The following is an 18,507-nucleotide window of genomic DNA, read 5'->3' on the forward strand; positions in this document are numbered from 1 at the left end:
AACTTCAGAACAGTGCTAAAACTGGCCATTCCACACAGTGTCAGGGATAAAGTACTCCCCAGCTGGCCCACTCCCAGTACGACCCACACACCCCTAGCCCTTGGTACACACCTTTAACACACTTGTATATACTACTTTTGCTCTCCTTCCAAAATCTAGGATGGACTACGGTCCAGGAGGTAAAGAATTCAGCTTATAATGAGGGGACACCAGGCAGCTGGAGCCTGGGGCCATGAGTGAATTACAAGTGGTCAGGAGTGGGAGCTACAAGGCTAGGTAAGCAGCTACTTTGTACCTGCCCAATTTATTTAGTTTTTATTTCCAGTTCCTAGGAGGGTTTTTGTTACAGGGGAAAAAAAAGAATAGATAAAGTGACCATCTTGGGGCATCTGACTGGCTCAGTCATGGAACATGTGACTCTTGATCTTGGGGTAGTGAGTTTGAGCCCCACTTCGGGTGGTAGAGCTTACTTGGGGGAAAAAAAAAAAAGTAGCCATCTTATTATCAGTTGGTTGTAGTTCCAAGACACCAAAATTTCTGGTCTTTTTGATGCTTAATTGGCCTTGTGAAGGTAATCTTCTGGAAAAATTCTACCCCAAATAGTACCAATTTCCAAATCTGTGTTCACTCAGGTTTATCACTTTCTAGAGCAGTGACAGATCCCTTTTGACCTCCGATTGTGTGGTGTTAGATTGTCCCTTTTTTTTTTTTTTTTTTTTTAAGATTTATTTATTTGAAGGGCGCCTGGATGGCTCAGTCGTTAAGCGTCTGCCTTCGGCTCAGGTCATGATCCCAGGGTCCTGGGATCGAGCCCCACATCGGGCTCCCTGCTCAGCGGGAAGCCTGCTTCTCCCTCTCCCACTCCCCCTGCTTGTGTTCCCTCTCTCGCTGTGTCTCTCTTTGTCAAATAAATAAATAAAATCTTTAAAAAAATAATTATAAAAAAATAGTAAAGATTTATTTATTTGAGAGAGCGAGCCGACAACTGGGGGAAGGGGCAGAGGGAGAGGGAGAGAAAGAACCTCAAGCAGACTCCCCGCTGAGCACAGAGCTCAATCTCACGACCCGTGAGATCATGACCTGAGTCGAAATCAGAGTCAGACGCTTCACCGACTGAGCCACCCAGGCGCCCCTAAACTGTCCCTGTTGATATATTATTATTGACTAATATGTTTATAAAAAAATCAACTTTAGGGTGCCTGGGTGGCTCAGTTGGTTAAGCGACTGCCTTCAGCTCAGGTCATGATCTTGGAGTCCCGGGATCGAGTCCCACATCGGGCTCCCTGCTCAGCAGGGAGTCTGCTTCTCCCTCTGACCCTCCTCCCTCTCGTGCTCTCTCTCATTCTCTCTCTCGCAAATAAAAAAAAAAATCAACTTTAAGTGAAAATCATTCGTAAACCCCAGATTTGACGGGATGCTGGTTAGATGGTGTTTCAGTGTCTCCTCCTGCACTGGAGGGGCAGTGGCCGGTGGGCCACTGCTCTGTCCTGGTTCTCTTCGTTGTCATGCCAGTTGTGACGCCGGCCTGGTCAGCATCAGCTCTACCCACAGTGCATATTAGTATCACATCCTTAAAATGCATGAAAAAATTGATTTCGGGCGCCTGGGTGGCTCAGTTGGTTAAGCAACTGCCTTCGGCTCAGGTCATGATCCTGGAGTCCCGGGATCGAGTCCCGCATCGGGCTTCCTGCTCAGCAAGGAGTCTGCTTCTCCCTCTGACCCTCCTCTCTCTCATGCTCTCTGTCTCTCATTCTCTCTCTCTCTCAAAATAAAAATAAAATCTTTAAAAAAAAAAAAAAGAAAAAATTGATTTCTGACTTCTGGATTCCCAGCTGCAACCATTCCTACTGTGACATGAAAGCCAACATTTTTTAACTGTTTCAGCTAATGATAGGGTTTGATTTATTTTGTAATAGGCACTTAGGTCTTAGCTGAGTGCCCTTTAGGGTGTTCCCAAATTTATCTCCTTGGGACCAAAACAAAGTATCTTGCACAGATCAGTTCTGTTCCAGAACTTGGTACAGTGGGGCAGTGTTAATCCAGCTCTATTTTTGGAGCTAGTATTTGACATTAACACTTGTTAAGCCCCATGGGTAACAGCTTACACAACAATCCCCCTACTCGGTGAGCCACTTGCTTCAAATTGGAGCATGAAAAGAAAGCTGGCAGGGAAAGATTTAGGGAAAAGGAAGGAAGTCACAAATTGCCAATGAGGATTAGTCTCAAAACTGTGGAACTCTCCTTTTTGACTTTTGGAAACATCCGTAGTTCTTCTCTTTTTAAATGTTAATGTCTTCTGTCTCTAAACCAATTCCTGTCATTGAGGAAGGAAAGGGATCTTAATTTTATAAACAAGTAGCCCCTCTAGGGGTTCAGTTTTGCCGTAATCTACATTCTCTTGAGAGTGGTATTAACAGAACTGAGAAAATAACCAGGGTTTCGGAGGTCGACCTTCACCCTGTAATCTTCCTGGAGAGGTGAATGGCCTGTGTCATTAAATTGTTATGCAAGGGTTGCCTTTGGAAGAAATGCCATTGGACCTTTGCTCTGGGGGGTGCTGGATTCTAGGCCAACTGGAAATGAGGCTTGGGTTCTTTGTAGATGGGCCCTGCAGATCTGTTTCCCTGGCCTCATGGTTTTCCCTTGGGTTTTTTAATGGAGAACATCTGTGTATCTGTTTTAGTCCCCTTTCTGCTACCAATGCTCACTCTAGTTTCCTTGGGTAGTTCTAGCAAAAACCTCAGTGTGAAGTACTAGCCAACAAGGCAGCTGGAAAATCCCCAGATTTGACTATTGTGTGCTGAAATCCCAACCCCTTCTGCTTCCATGACCTGCATATAAATTCAGATCCCCTCGAGAAGTCGTCAGGTTTGGAAAAGCACTACTTGCTCCTAGAATCTTGGATTTGAACCTCATCCTGGACAGTGAATGACAAGGAAGGAGTAGCTCTATTCTAGCCAGTTAAACGCTAAATAGAATTTTTAAAGCAGTGGAGTCAGTTCCTTGGATTGGATTCAAGGTTTTTGCATTGGGGAGGAATTGAGTCTGTAGTAGGAAGGGGCAGAGACATTCAGCTGAAGCCTGGCCTGTGTGTGCCCCAAGAACTAAGATGAAGATTGACTGACTCACACTGAAGTTCTCAGTAAGTATTAAATACCTTAGCTGTGTGCCTAGTTAATCTTGCCTAATTACTAACAGTGGAAAAGAGGAAAAAATAGCTGCTTCTGCTCAGAGTTCATAGTAAAGGGAGAAAATACAGAAAAATTGGACTACAGTAAAGTGTTAGAAAGAAGACACTGCTTAAAGTAATAGAAAGGTATTTTTCTTCCCTCCGTGCAATATAGTCACTGCGGGAGGGCGGGGTACTGTCAGCCATGATTTGGACAGGCCCGCCGGCATCTCATCCACTGGGTCCTACAGTCCCCTAGCTCGTTCCATTCAGCAGTCTCTCTGCCTGGTCTTCTCTTGAGTCCTTGTTGCAGCTTGAATTCCTCTCTTCCCTTCCCCCCTCGTTCTGCTCCCATAAGGTTATACTACACTGATGAAGACAAGGCAGACTACCACCAGTCCTTCTCTCCTGTGTGGTGCTAAGAGGACGTCCCTAAAGACCACATAGGTCTATGGAAATGAGTGTGTTTGGGGCCTGGCCCCACTACCTCAGCCTTCCTTAGTGAGTCTCATCTGTCTTCCTGTGAGCACATAATCTGTTGTGCTGGTTCTGAGGGTAGACTCTAAACAACCAGCATCACCTGGGAATTTGTTAGAAATGCCAGTTCTGGGCGCCTGGGTGGCTCAGTTGGTTGGGCGACTGCCTTCAGCTCGGGTCATGATCCTGGAGTCCTGGGATCGAGTTCCGCATCTTTCTCTTTGCTCAGCAGGGAGCCTGCTTCTCCCTCTGACCCTCCTCCCTCTCATGTGCTCTATCATTCTCTCTTTCTCAATAAATAAATAAAAATCCTTAAAAAAAAAGAAATGCCAGTTCTGGCTTACTGACGCTGACTGAGGGTGGGTCTGGGCAGTCTGTGTAAGTAGCCCTCTGGGGGGGTTGATACAAACTGAAGTTTGAAAACACTGACCTATAGGAACAGCCCTGGTGTTTACACTTCCATCCTTATCCACTCCTCATCTGAGCAGGCTATCTCATTGATCCCACACCCTGCTGGTTTACATGGATAAAGGTTAAGGATGTTCCTCTAATCCAAGCCCAGGGAAGGACTGTAGAACAATAATGGCTGCAAACGGGCGCCTGGGTGGCTCAGTTGGTTAAGCGACTGCCTTCGGCTCAGGTCATGATCCTGGAGTCCCGGGATCGAGTCCCACATCGGGCTCCCTGCTCAGCAGGGGGTCTGCTTCTCCCTCTGCCCTCTTCCCTCTCGTGCTCTCTGTCTCTCATTCTCTCTCTCTCAAATAAATAAATAAAATCTTTAAAAAAAAAAAAAAGAATGGCTGCAAACTTGAGAAATTCCCTCATTGCCCACCCAGGCCCCATCCCGGCCCTGCCCTCCGTGACACCTGGCCTCTCTTCCCCCACATTCCTCCATCAGACCTCACTCCCAGTGTCTGCATCCTCTGTCTCATCTTCTGCAGCGTTGGGTGTTTGGGGGCGATCCAAACCTAACTGACCACTGCAGCCATCAGTCATGTCAAGACCCTCCAAGCTTTTTTTTTTAAGATTTTATTTATTTGACAGAGACAGCAAGAGAGGGAACATAGCAGGGAGTGGGAGAGGGAGAAGCAGGCTTCCTGCTGAGCAGGGAGCCCAGAACCCTGGGATCATGACCTGAGCCCAAGGCAGATGCTTAACGACTGAGCCACCCAGGCGCCCCAAGACCCTTCCCGCTTTTAAACATCTCCTGTATATTCCCTGTGACCTCTCCCACACCTGCTGTTGTGACTTATTCAACAAATTTTAGTGAGTTTATGTTTGGCTTTGCAATGCTCTTAACCAATGGTGGACAATCCAGGCTGCCCATTTAGGGATTTAAAAACCTGGGCCATTGGGGCGCCTGGCTGGCTCAGTTGGTGGAGCATGCAACTCTTGATCTCTGAGTTGTGAGTTCAAGCCCTACACTGGGTGTAGAGATTACTTAAAATCTTTCAAACAAAACCAAGACAAAACAAAACACCTGGGCTTTAAAAAAAAAAAATTAGATGCTTGAACACTACCCCAGAGAGTTTTTCATTGGTCTGGGGTGCAGCCTGGGCATCAGAATTTTTCAAAGCTTTCCTGGTAATTCTGTGGTGCAGTCAACATTGTAAACCACTCTCGGGGCGCCTGGTTGGCCTGAGTAGGTTAAGCAGCTGCCTTCGGCTCAGGTCATGATCCCTGAGTCCTGGGATCAAGTCCCCATCAGGGAGCCTGCTTCTCTCTGCCCGCTGCTCCTCCCCCTGCTCGTGCTCTCTTTCTTTCTCTCTCTCTCACTCTATCTCAAAGTCTTTGAAAAAAAAAAAAAAAAACATTGTAAAGCACTCTGCAAAACCAGTGGCTTGCAGACTTTAACACCTGGAGAATCTTATTAAGATCAGATTCTGGTTCACTAGGCCTGGGCTGGGTCCCGCGATTCTGCGTGTTTAACAAGCTTGCTGCTGTTTGAGAGCCTCAAAGAGACCTCAAACCCGTCCTTGCTTTCCAACACTAATAACTGACCTTGTTATTTAAAGAGGGAGACCATCTCACATGGTACTCTAACTTTGTGCTTTTCCAGATCTTCACTTTTGTTCTTTGCTGCCAGTCATGTCCCCTCACCAAAGCTGATTTGCCCTTGTGCTTTGCATCCAGCCTCTCCTATCTGCATCCCGACCGCATGCCATCAGTTAGTCTCTCCTCCTTTCTTCCCTCCCTATAAATGTTCCAGTTTCCTCTACTTAAATATCACCTATTTATTTCTCTTTACCTTCATCCAGACTTTTTTTTTTTTTTTTAGATTTTGTCAGCACAAGCAGGGGGAGCGGCAGAGGGAGAGGGAGCCCGATGTGGGGCTCCATCCCAGGACCCTGGGATCATGACCTGAACCGAAGGCAGATACTTAACAACTGAGCCACCCAGGTGTCCCTTTAAGTTTATTTTTTTAGTAGTATCTACACCCAACATGGGGCTCAAACTCAGGACCCCAAAATCAAGGGTTGCATGCTGGTCTGAGCCAGCCAGTCACCCCATACCTTCATCCAAACTCTTTACCAATAGAACCTGGCATTTTTGTCTGCTGCAATGTGGCTTCCTCCCCACATTTCTACAACTACCGACTTAGTTACAGAGCCTCCGCCAGATCCGTTTCACAGCCCTTAAATCCTTTGCATGGCCTCAGCCCCCTTGGAACTGGTTCTCACTGGTGCCATGACCCACGTTCACCCAGGTCTCCACAGCCTGCCCTCCCAGTTACCTTTTCTCCCTTCGAATAGCTGTGCTCTTCCTAAGACTTGCCCCCTTTTTCCTCTTCATACACCTTTCTCTAGATGGTTATTATCGTCACCTGCAACTTTACTTGTCCTTCTATGCAGTTGACGTCCATCTTTAAGTTGGACTTTTTGCCATGCTCTGGTCACCCTTTCCAAGTTCCTATTGGACATGGACACCATGTGTCCCTGCTGCCATTGTTCCAGGATTTTTATTTGCCACTGTTTTAAATTTTTTACCAGAATGATTGGCAATTTCATTTCCTACACCTTGCTTATTTTTAACACCCTTTCTTAGCCATTTTATTATAACAAACATTACAACTGACATATTTCCCTGTCCCTCCAATGTCATCCATTTATGTTGAAGTGTAATATCCTGGCTTCATGGCTCATCTCTCTTCCTTTTTATCGTGACAAAATACACACATACTATTTTAACCATTTTAAAGTGTACGCTTCAGTTGCATTAAGTACATTCACATCATTATGCAACCATTACTACTGTCCATCTCTGGAACTTTTTTATCCCATGGTGAAGATCTATTCCCATTAAACTAATTCCCTACCTCCCTTCTCCCCCAACCTCTGGTAACCACTTTTCTTTCTGTGTCTATGAATTTAAATGTTTTAGGTACCTCAGATAAGTAGAATCACACAATATTTGTCCTTCTTTGGCTTATTTCACTTAGCGTGTTTTCAGGGTTCATCCATGTTGTAGCATGTAGCAGAATTTTATTCCTTTTTGAGGCTAAAGAACATTCCATTGTGTGTATAGACCACATTTTGTTTATCCATTCATCCATCAGAGGACATTTGGGTTGTTTCCCTTTTTGGCTATTGTGAGTAATGAATGTTGCAATGGACATGAGTGTGCAGATAATGTGTTTGAGGCACTGCTTTCAATTCTGTGTGGATACCCAGAAATGGAATTGCTGAATCATACAGTAATTCTGTTTTTAACTTGTTGAGGAACTGCCTTACCAATTTCCACAGCCACTGCCCCATTTTACATTCCCATCAGTGATGCTCAAGAGTTCCAATTTCGCCACATCCTCACCCTCACATGTTTTCTCTGTTTTGATAGTATCACCCTAGCAGGTGTGAAGTGGGAGCACTCTTTCTTGTACACCTCGCCATCCCGTTTTGTGGCTGCCACTTTAAACTCAATAGCCAGCCAAACTTTTCTTCTCCATTCTCTCCTTACCTGTCCACTTCTGATACTCCTAGTTGTGGTGATAATATATCTTTTCCTGCTGATCCATGTTTCAAGCCATATTTGTCTCTGGCATGTTTAATCGACTGCCAAGCCCTATCAGTTCTTCACAGAAATCACATCTCTTCCCTCCTGTATGCAGTTTCTCATTTTATTTCTTGCCTGGATTATTGTAATCTCCCAACCTGTCCAAACCCCTTTGTGCTGCGATAAACCTGAACCGTCTGCTATGGGCCCCTACTCCATGTCCTATATCAGCTTTCCATTGCCCACCAGGAAAAGGGAGGGTGGAAAAGTTATCATTTAGTGAACACCTTTTATGTGCCACACACTAAGTGCTAAATGTACTAAATGCTCTACATCTAAGTTTTGAGTCTCATTTCACAGATGACGCAGGCACAGAGAAGTAATTTGTTTAAGGTCACGCAGCGAGTAAGTAGTAACCTGGAATTCAAACCAGTTCAAAGGCAGCCTTACTCCAAAGCCGATTCTTAACCACTCTGCTCTACTGCCTCATAGCAGTCCTATGAAGTGGCTATCTCCATCCCCCTTCGATGAAGAAAGGCACTAAGTTAAATAACTTGCCTAAAGTGAGGTAGTTATTAACTTGGAAGCTGGAATTTGAACCTGGGTCTCTGACATCAAAGTCTGTCCCATGCTGATTCTTCATCTCCCAAATCCTTGGCCAGACAAAAAGGTCCTCTACCTTTGGGACCCAACATGTTACCAGCTTTATTCTCTCCGCGACTGCCTCATCCCTTGCCCCAAATTAGACAATTTGCCACTGAAGAGAAGCCAGGTTTAATTTTAACTGCTCTTGGTTGTCAAGTCGAAAACCAGTGACTACTTCCTGAAATCTTTCCAGCTGTCTAGGCTGGAAGAACTCAGCTGCAGCCCTGAGCTCCTGGCTCAGCTGTAACAGCTGTGAGGGCAGGGAATGTGCCCCATCAACACTGCCGCCCCCCGCAGCGGAGCACGTGGTAGACCACTGAAAATACAGAATCACTGGAACAGGCAATCAATCACCTGCAACCACAAAAGTGGGGGAGTCTGAAAAGCAGAGGTTAGCTTCTGGCCCCAAAAGTCTGGCAGAAGTGTTTGCATTGCATCGATTTTCCATTGTTTGTCCTCCTCCCAGACTTCGAGGTCTCTGAGTGGGTGGAATCTCCCCTGACCCCCACCCCCAGGCTGCCTGAACAAAGCCTTTTCCAGCCTGAAGTTTTGTCCCAGTCATACAACAGCCAAGTAAACAGCCACCTGCTTGCCACCTGGGGAGGTAGGACTGGGCTTGGCTAGGCTGCATAGTGGCCTCTTTGGGGTTACATTCAAACCCAATCTACAGGTGTGGGAGGTGGGAGAGGGGCTGGGGACTGGAGTAGAGGAGGATGGCTTCATGACCACCTGCCCTCCTCTCCTGCCCGAGGTGAAAGGGCTGTGTGGGCATGAGGAGGGAGCGCCAATAACAAAAGAGGAATGTAAACCAACCCTTCCTGCAGTTCAGCAGTGATCTGGCCTGTATCTTGGCATCCAGAAAAAGCAGAAGGTTCCTTACTGAAAGCAGGTAAGTGTTTGTCTTGTCTGTATCAAGCTTAGAGTTGGTAGGGAAAGATCCACTTCTAGCAAATAAACAGTTGGGAAAGCGGTCAGAGCAGCCAGTGGGAAAGGGTCTTGTTTCATTTGCTACACAGAGTAGGAAGGAGGTGGGCAAGAGGAAGTGGCCACCCCCTAACAATAGGACATCCCAGGCAACATCTAAGTCAGGAGGCATTTTCTTGGCACTGCTAGTGTAAGGGGCTTACCTCTGAGGAACTCTCACTTGCCCTGCTAATTAGAGGAGGTAGAGAGAGAATGGTCCTCTTCCTTGAGTGTCTCCTCACAATGTGAAGAAATGAGAGCAACTGAAGAGCAGAACTGAATGTCTCATGACAAGATTGGCTGCAAAGTTAAAGGCGATGGTCCCCCTCGTGGTTCATGGATTCCAGCATCTCTATTGAATGCCTCTGCACCAAGCTCCAGGGGTAAAACCCTAAGACTGCCTTGCCTCTCCCAGTAACTTAATCATTCTGATTGGAGGTGGAGTCCAGTAGACAAACCACTGTAATACAATGTAGTACGTGCTATAACTGGGTATTAAATGGGATCATAGAAGAGGACTCCTAGCCAAGATTTGAGGGACTTAAGAGGGACTTGTGTGAGAAGCTGAAGCCCAAAAACAACTTGTAATTCATCAGGTAGATATGAGGAAAAATTGTCCTAGTCAACAGGACAGTATGTGGAAGGCTCAGACGTAAGAGACTATGATGTGTTCTGGGAAGGGAGAGTTCCCAATGGCTGGCAGGGAGAGTAGTTGGAGGGGTGATTTGGAAGACACAGTCAAGCAGGAAGGTAGAGGGTCCAGGTCAAGGTTGGGAAACTGTCCTAAGAGTGCTGGGAAGTTAGCAGTGCACTATAGGCGGGGAAGTGCTTAAATGGCAGGCTGGCAACTGGGACCAGACTTGCCCTTTTGCTTGCTTACTTGGCCATGTTTGCTTGTTGTTGTTTTTAACACTTTATTATTTGACAGAGAGCACAAGCAGGAGGAGTGGCAGGCAGAGGGAGAAGCAGACTCCCCACTTAGCAGGGACGCTGGGATCACGATCTGAGCTGAAGGCATCTGCTTAACCGACTAAGCCACCCAGGTGCCGCTTACTTGGCCGTATTTGTGGAGCTTGGATTTGAGGGAAGCAAGGCTGAAGGCAGGGGGCAGAGTGGAGAGGCTGTTGGGTGCTCCAGGCAGTGAGTGACACCCATGGGATAAGCAGTGGCTGGTGGGCCCACGAGAAACTTAGGATAGCTTTTTTCTACCCATGATGAAAGTCCTGTTTACCCCTGTCCATTATGGACAAATAATTTTGTAAAATGCAGTAAAGATGAATTGCTAGAAAAATAGAATTTTTTTTAAATGATAAAATAGGGGCGCCTGGGTGGCTTAGATGGTTAAGCGTCTGCCTTCGGCTCAGGTCATGATCCCGGGGTCCTGGGATCGAGCCCCGCATCGGGCTCCTGGCTCAGTGGGGAGCCTGCTTCTCCCTCTCCCCCTGCTCATGCTCTCTCTCTCTCTCTCTCTGTATCTCTGTGTCTCAAATGAATAAATAAAATCTTTTTTTTTTTTTTTAAGATTTTATTTATTTATTTGACAGAGAGAGACACAGCGAGAGAGGGAACACAAGCAGGGGTAGTGGGAGAGGGAGAAGCAGGGAGCCCGATGCGGGGCTCGATCCCAGGACCCTGGGACCATGACCTGAGCCGAAGGCAGACGCTTAATGACTGAGCCACCCAGGCGCCCCTAAATAAAATCTTTAAAAAAATAAAAAATAAAATGATAAAGCTCACATTTTTCTTAGTACATCCTAAAATATGGAATTCCTTGAGATACCATAAAAATTTCTAAGCCTTTACTCTCAATTTCTGTACTTGTCACAGACCAGCACTGAACCAACACCCTGAGTAGCACCATTTTAGGAGGAAAAACTGCCAGAACACGGTGACTGATTAGTGGTGGGGGAATAAGAGGAAAAGGAGGAATCAAAGATGGCACACGTATGTGGCCTGGATAATTGAATCGCTGATGGTGCAGCTTTCAGACCTAGGGAACCGGGAGGAGGAACAGCAGGCCTAGACGGGTGGACACAAGTAAAAAGAGGTATTACTGTACTGGGTGAGGCCAGGCTGCTAAGACGGGGACAGCCCAGGAGCTGGTTAAGATGATGGTGAGGGGCTCAGGGCAGAGAGCCTGAACTGCAAGTCCATTAGTCATGAGCAAGTAGACAATGACCGAAGCCCAGGAGGAAATGGACTTTCAGGACGGCTGTGTGGAATGGAAGGAGTTGAGAACCTTGGCAGGACCCTGTGGTCACCAGTGAGCAAGGACACTGGTCCTGGGAGGCTAGGGAGCCACTGGGGAGAGCCAAGGAGCCCACAGAAGTCAAGATAATAGAATGTTTTAATGTGGGACAAATGAAAAGCCGTGTAATCAGAAGCTCAGAGAACGTTGGCCTGCTCTGGTCCCTGCAGCTCACTACCTAAAATCATCTCTCTGAAAGATGTGTCTCTGGACAGCCTCATTCAAAATATGATCCTGGGAAACAATGTAGTAAGAATTACTTTAGGGGCACCTGCCTGGCTCAGTCGGTATAGCATGCAATTCTTGATCTCGGGGTCTTGAGTTCAAGCCCCATGTTGGGTGTAGAGCTTACTTTTTAAAAAAATTACCTTAGAGTTTTCTGTGCTTTCCAAATTTTCTAAATTTTTTTAGTACTTTAAATACCTTAAGAAATAGAACAATGGTTCATTATTAACAAAAAAGAACTGATCACCGCCTAAGCATCTGTTAATTAGCTATCTCCTAGGGAAGCACACAGGATGGGTCACAATTTTGCTGTTAGGCGCAGGACCCCTGGATGAGACAGGGTAAGGTAGGCCGGCAGGGCCCTGCCACAGGGACTCCCTCCTAGCCCCACCAGGACCTCTTGCCTAGGACCGTCCTTAGCCAGCTTCTTTTTTGTGAAACAGAGCCTGCAGTAGGGTGAGGAAGGGACAAACCACCCCATTGTGTATACACACACACACACACACGCAGAGCAGAGATGCTCCTGGAAATTGGGCATCTAAGGAGTCAAAAGACTAGCCTGGTGTCACTCACTAGCAGAACGGTGTCCTCCCTGCCAAGTGAGGGGTGCCTTCTCACCCACTTCCCACAGAGCTGGAGGGCACAGTTCCCAGAGTCTTGGCTTCTCTCCAAGTGCCTCTCCCTCCCTCTGGGCAGCTTCCTCTCCTAGCCTGTCTTTCAGTTCCTCCGAGCCTCAGGTTTCAGGCCTCCCCCAGCTCCGTGGTTCTTCAGCCCTGGACAGTTGCCATGTCCAGGCCCTTTTTTCTTTAAAAAGTTCTCTTCCAGGGGTGCCTGGGTGGCTCAGCGTCTGCCTTCGGCTCAGGTCATGATACTTGGGGTCCTGGGATCGAGCCCGGAATCCAGCTCCCTGATCAGCAGGGAGTCTGCTTCTCCCTCTCCCTCTGCTCCCCTGCTCCTGCTCTCACTCGCTCTATGTCAAATAAATAAGTAAAATCTTAAAAAAAAAAAAAAGTTCTCTCCCAGCTATCCCTTGTCCTCTGTACCCTCCACCACCCTAATCCTTTTCTCTCGACTTCATTGCTTTGCCATGATGCCACCTAACTGGTCTCTCAGGGGAAATTTCCTTTTCTCAACCCATTCTTCCTGAATTATTTTCCTCATACAACATTCGACATGGTAGTTTGCCCCTTAAAAGCATTCATTGTTTTCTTACTACATATAGGATCAAATTTGTGAAAAGTTACTTAATTTGGGGCGCACAAACTGTATTGGGGAAGTCCAGGGTTCTCCACACCTGGCCTAACCTACTTTTGCAGCCCTTTTCCACCGTTCTGGTGAGCCAGCCAGGGCAGTGAGCTGTCCCTCAGCCCTTTGCTTGGCCCCTGTGCTCACAAAGTTTTCGCATCCAGGCCACCTCCCCTTCCTCTTCTCCTTATAAACTTGCCCTTATTTTTTAAGGCCACGTCTAGATCCCTCTCCAAGCCAGCCCAGAGTGACCTTGCACAACTCTGAAGGCTTACGGTATTCACTGTCTAAGCAGCTCAACTGTAATGGAATGGAATTTGAGAGTTCTTTAAAAGTTTTGTTTATTAAAAATTCTTTGGCTACCCAATTACAAAAACTAATTCTAATTTGCTTAAGACAATAAGTCAATTCAAAACAAACAAAAAATCCCCAAAACAACAACAAAAAGACAATAGGTTAATTCATTAGAGCGATAGTGGAATATCCCTTTGGTTCCTAAGGTCAGGAAGGAAGTGGGTCACTGTAATCAGGGTTTCATACCCCACTAGAACTCTGCTCTCTCTCCCGTGGTTCTGCTTTATTCATAAATCTCTTGCTACAAAATCATCTCTCAGTTTCCCAAACTACACGACAGTAAACATGACTGCAGATAGGTCCCAAGTGCTGTATGTTACAGACAAAAACTTGAAAGAGGCTACACAATCTCTCTTCTAAAATACCTAATGAGGAGATTGAAAAACCTAGCTTAAATCAGGGGCCCATCCTCAGATAATCAACATTACCCGGGAGAATATTGTCACATTTTAGAAATATAGCAGTCCCCACCAGGTGAATGGTGAGGGAGAAGGGAGGTTCCTGGAAATGGGGTAATGAAGAAATCCAATATGTATATCACTACATTCTACCCTTTGATGCCTGAGGACATGCAAACAGATACCATTTCCCATACAACTAGATTTCCTCTTTTTTTTAAGATGTTATTTTTTTATGTAATCTCTACCCCCAATGTGGGGCTTGAACTCACAACTCCAAGATCAAGAGTCACATGCTCTACCGACTGAGTCAGCCAGGTGCCCTTAAATTTCCTCCTTCTAATATGGTTCAATAATCATGTGTCAAATTATAAATGCACTTATCTTCCCAGTGTGATAATGTCATGACCAGATACTGCATCCAGAGGCAATAACAGGGAGCCTCTGTTATCCAGATAAAGATTTTTTTTTTTTTTAATATATCCAGTCCTTCCCCACCTTGGTCCCAGAGAGCTGCAGATGTAGATCCTCATAATTCTGTGTCCCAGTGCTTAAATAATTAGTATTACTACCCCAACCCTCCCCAAATACTCTATTTTTCTAAATTCTATTTAAAAAAGAAAAAAGGGGGGTGCCTGGGTGGCTCAGTTGGTTAAGCATCTGCCTTCAGCTCAGGTCATCATCCCAGAGTCCTGGGATCAAGTCCCATGTCAGGCTCCCTGCTCAGCGGGGAACCTGCGTTTCCCTCTCCCTCTGCCCCTCCCCCTGCTTGTGCTCTCTCTTGCTCCCAAATAAATAAAATCTTCTAAAAAATATATATATATCTATTGTTCAGTAGTCTAATGCATAGAGCACTCCTTAAGTGATAAGACTAAATAATTTAGGGGCACCTAGCTGGCTCAGTCAGAGGAGCCCTTGACTCTTGACCTTGAGGTCCTGAGTTTGAGCCCCAAGTTGGGTGAGAGATTACTAAAAAATAAATAAACTTAAAAAAAAAGGCTAGATAATTTAATGAATATTCATTTGTTTGCTAAATTCTTTCACAATGTAGGGAGCTCCTTGGTCAGGAAAATGGCTGCCTCAGGGCCTGGTTTGCTGGAAGAATTTCCCTTGCAAGGATCCTTCAGGTCCCGTATGGAGAGAACAGTGCTGAGGAGTGCCCGGTGGGAGGGCATGCTGTATCACTCTGCAAGTCTATTCCTATCAGGGCTAGAACCAGGAGTACCCTAAACTCTGAGAAAGCGGGGACCTTGTTACTGTTCTCAACTATATCCCTGCTGCCTAGAACTGTGACCGGCACACAGTAGGCCCTCCACAAATATTTGTAAAATGACTAATACTTGGGCCTATGGATTGCCTTAAGGATTGAGCAAATAGGGACCCTGTTGCCAAGTGTGGGATTTTTGTGGTGATAACTCCTTTAAAACCTTTGCTGGCTGACTGTCAGTTTCCTCTTTGTTGACTCGGTTTGCTAATGCATTCACGGGTGCCAGAAATCTTGTCAAGGCATAGCCTTTGAATGCTAAGTCTGTTCCAGGGAACTACGGGCCTGGGACTTCTAGTGGCCTGGCCCAGTCTCGGGCTGGGGGTTGAGGCTGGTCCCTGCTACACACACGCTTGCGACATACCAAAAGGTGAATGCACTTGAAGGTTGGAGACATTACCACATCCCATTATCACACCTGCCACGTGGAAGTGCTAGTGGCCCTGGGATTGGGGTGTCCCTAATTTCTCTGGCTTCTCTTAAATACCCCTGCTCCAAAAGCCAGTGAACCACAATTTATAAGCTAGTAATTTAGAAATTAGTAATTTAGAAAACACAGAGAATATGGCTGCAAGATTCTCAATTATTTGAGTCTCTGGTTTCAGACTGACAGGGTTTCATACTTGTCCTGTTGTTTCCTGTTCATTTTTAAGGTGGCTACCTAGAATTACAACATATCTTTCTCTCCTAACAACTTAATAAGTGTGTCAAAGAACAGTGGGTACACTTGAATTTCCTGACATTTTCCCCCAAGTTCCCTAAAGCTCCAGCTCTCAGAGGACATGGTTGGAGCCTCCAGAGATGAGGAGGGGCTTTCGCCAGCCCCCCAGCCTGGGCCCTGCTTTCTCTCAGCCGAGTCCATGCTTTAGGGTCTATAATTTGCAAATCCTCCCTCCCTTTGCTAGTTTTGGGGATAATTAAATCTCTTTTGGGTGGGTGTATCAGATTGTATTCTAGCAAGTTAATCAATAATGACCTAATTGATTGACAGGACAGTTGAGTGTGTCACAGAATCCAAAGACAGGAATGTGACCGGCATTAAGGAGTGAACTGGAAACTGGAATTTGAAACAACATTAGGACAATCTCCATCTTCTGTTTCTCTTCCATATGTGCTTGCTTCACTTTTCTGTTTCTTTCTCTGCAGACCAGCTTCCTATTTCTCCAACAGATCCAAGTTTTTACCTGTTCTAGGTCCAAACACCATGTTACAAAACCATTCTTCCAGTTTCTCAGACCAACAACTTAACTACTTTTGTGTCTCACATCTGGTCCATCAGGCAGTCCTGGTGGCCTGGCCTTCAGTACACATCCATAATTTTTTTTAAAAGATTTTATTTATTTATTTGAGAGAGAGAATTAGCATGAGCAGGAGCAGAGGGAGAGGGAGAAGCAGGATCCCCCCCACCCCCCCACCCCCCACCAAGCAGGGCGCCTGATGCAGGACTCTATCCCAGGACCCCGGGATCATGACTTAGCCAAAGGCAGCCACTTAACCAACTGAGCCACCCAGGCACCCCAACATACATCCATAATTAAACTACTCTCCCACCCACCCCACCCCCCACCAGCAGCCATGACCTCCTGCAATAATTTAATTGGTCTTTCCACTTTTATCTTGGGCCCTCTGCTCTCTATTCTCAACACGGCAGCCAAATGGTCCTGTCAAGAGCATGTCATTTCTTTGCTCAAAACTCTCCAGTTGTTTCTCTTTTCATTCCAAATAACAGCCAAAGACCTTCTGAGGCCTTGCAGGGTCACTCTTCCACCCATTATCTCTACGACTTTGTCTTTATTACCCACGCCTTGTTCACTCTTCACTGACCACCCTGCTGTTCCTTCTGGTCACCAGCCTCACTCTGTCTTTCAGGGCCTTTGCACTTATTCTGCCCTGAGTGTTCTTTCCCAGATATCTGCATGGCTTGCTTTCTCACCTCTGAATCCTCAAATCACCTAAATGAATCCTTTCTTGGTCAAGCCACCGAGCCCCCACCCCACTGACATTTCTTACCTTCCTTCCCTTCTAAATTTTTTTTCTCTGGAGTATTTATCACTATCTGGTTTCCTTAGGATTTATTTCATTTATTGTCTCTCTGCTCCTTTGGAATTTAAACCCCTGAGGGGCGCCTGGGTGGCTCAGTCAGTTAAGCATTTGTTTCAGCTCAGGTCATATCTCCGGGTCCTGGGATCAAGTCCCCACATCTGGCTCCTTGCTCAGGGGGGAATCTGCTTCTCCCTCTCCCTCTGACCCTCCCCTCTGCTTCTGTCCTCTCTCTCTCTCAAATGAATAAATAAAAAACCTTAAAAAAAAAAACAATTTAAGCTCCTGAGAACTATATCCCCAGACCTGGAATAGTCAGTGCCTGGCACTCAATATTTTTTTTTCTGAACGGATCAATATATACCAAGAGAAAGACTGATCTCTCTCTTTTCTTCCCTAATACAAAATACTTGGAAACAACAGAAAATTGCTGGCAGCCCAGGGACCAATGAGGAGCCTGTAAGAGGCGGGGAACCCTAAAGCAGCTTGAAGGGAGCCTGGAGGAAAGAGGCATCTCAGAGCTCAAGCCAGCCTCCACTGGAGCCTCAGGAGAATTCTTCCTGACACCGTCCCCCTGGGGTCAAGCAGGACCCCTCCCCAGAAGTTGTAATTATTATTATGATTATAGCTTTGACTTTTTGACACCGTCCTTGTGCTTTCTATATGTATCAATTATAAATAAGTCCAGAGACTTAAAAGCAGCTTAGTCTTTCAACAGGATCATAGTAAGTTTAGAAAACACATTTTAAGAGCCAAAAAGTAACTAAAGAACATTTCAAGTGTTTTATTATAGTTCGTGGACACCATGAGAGGGATTCCTAGTCCATAGCAACTCTTCTTAATATCCCTCTTTTGTACCCATCAGCTTCCCTCACCACCACTCCTGCGGGCTTCTTCCAGATGCCCCAGAACTCCTCTCCCTGAGCCTTAGTTTGGGCCAGCTGTCCTCCTCTCTCATTGCCTTTCTTCTGATCTCAATCCACAAAGTCCAAAAGATCCGGAAAGGAAAAGGAAAAAAGCAAGTTGGCAGCATCAGTGTATTAATAATGTTCTGTCCCAGCACACACTTGGTTTCTCACACGGTGAGGCGAGTGTTGTTCTGACCACTTTGTAGAGGAGGAAACCAGCCCACCGAGGCTTGCCCAGAAGGCGGCTCAGGCCAGTCTCCACTGACACCTGTGTTCTATCCGTTCTGCTGCGGTGGGCCAGAGTCAAGGATACAGACACCACATCTGCTTCAGCCAGCCATCTCCCGTGAGGAGCCGACAGCCTGTGCCGGGACCCACCAGCAGTCCTTGGCCCCCGGCAGAATGTCCAAGCCGGATTTGAGGTAAACTGGCTGAGACAGCCGACTCTCTGGGCTGGGTTTCTGTGGTAACAATACATCATTCAGCTTCTCTTCCAGATTCCTGAGTCCAGGGGAGGAGCAAGTGAGACTCATTTTCCCCCAGTATACAAAATATATATGTAAAATTTGTCCTTGTTTGAA

At 46.2% G+C, this 18,507-nt stretch overlaps 1 protein-coding gene across 6 annotated transcripts in view; it reads left to right on the forward strand.

Moving 5' to 3' along the window:
* Positions 1 to 1,774: 1,774 nt before the first annotated feature.
* SLC25A18 (solute carrier family 25 member 18) overlaps positions 1,775 to 18,507 on the forward strand; it is a 28,657-nt gene continuing 11,924 nt past the window's right edge. The window contains exons 1-4 of one of the 6 annotated variants that reach the window (XM_035028562.1): positions 1,775 to 3,142; positions 8,748 to 8,885; positions 9,040 to 9,170; positions 18,228 to 18,348. In XM_035028562.1, the coding sequence (XP_034884453.1) occupies positions 18,329 to 18,348 (20 nt within the window). In that variant the 5' untranslated portion in view covers positions 1,775 to 3,142; positions 8,748 to 8,885; positions 9,040 to 9,170; positions 18,228 to 18,328. Of the gene's footprint in view, positions 3,143 to 8,474; positions 9,171 to 18,227; positions 18,349 to 18,507 lie in introns of all 6 variants that reach the window. The other 5 variants (XM_035028564.1, XM_035028561.1, XM_035028565.1 and 2 more) reach the window with 5 other exon arrangements.

The sequence above is a fragment of the Mirounga leonina genome, unplaced genomic scaffold (assembly GCF_011800145.1).
Source record: "Mirounga leonina isolate KUSES-001 unplaced genomic scaffold, KU_Mleo_1.0 Mir_201, whole genome shotgun sequence".
Classification (NCBI taxonomy): domain Eukaryota; kingdom Metazoa; phylum Chordata; class Mammalia; order Carnivora; family Phocidae; genus Mirounga; species Mirounga leonina.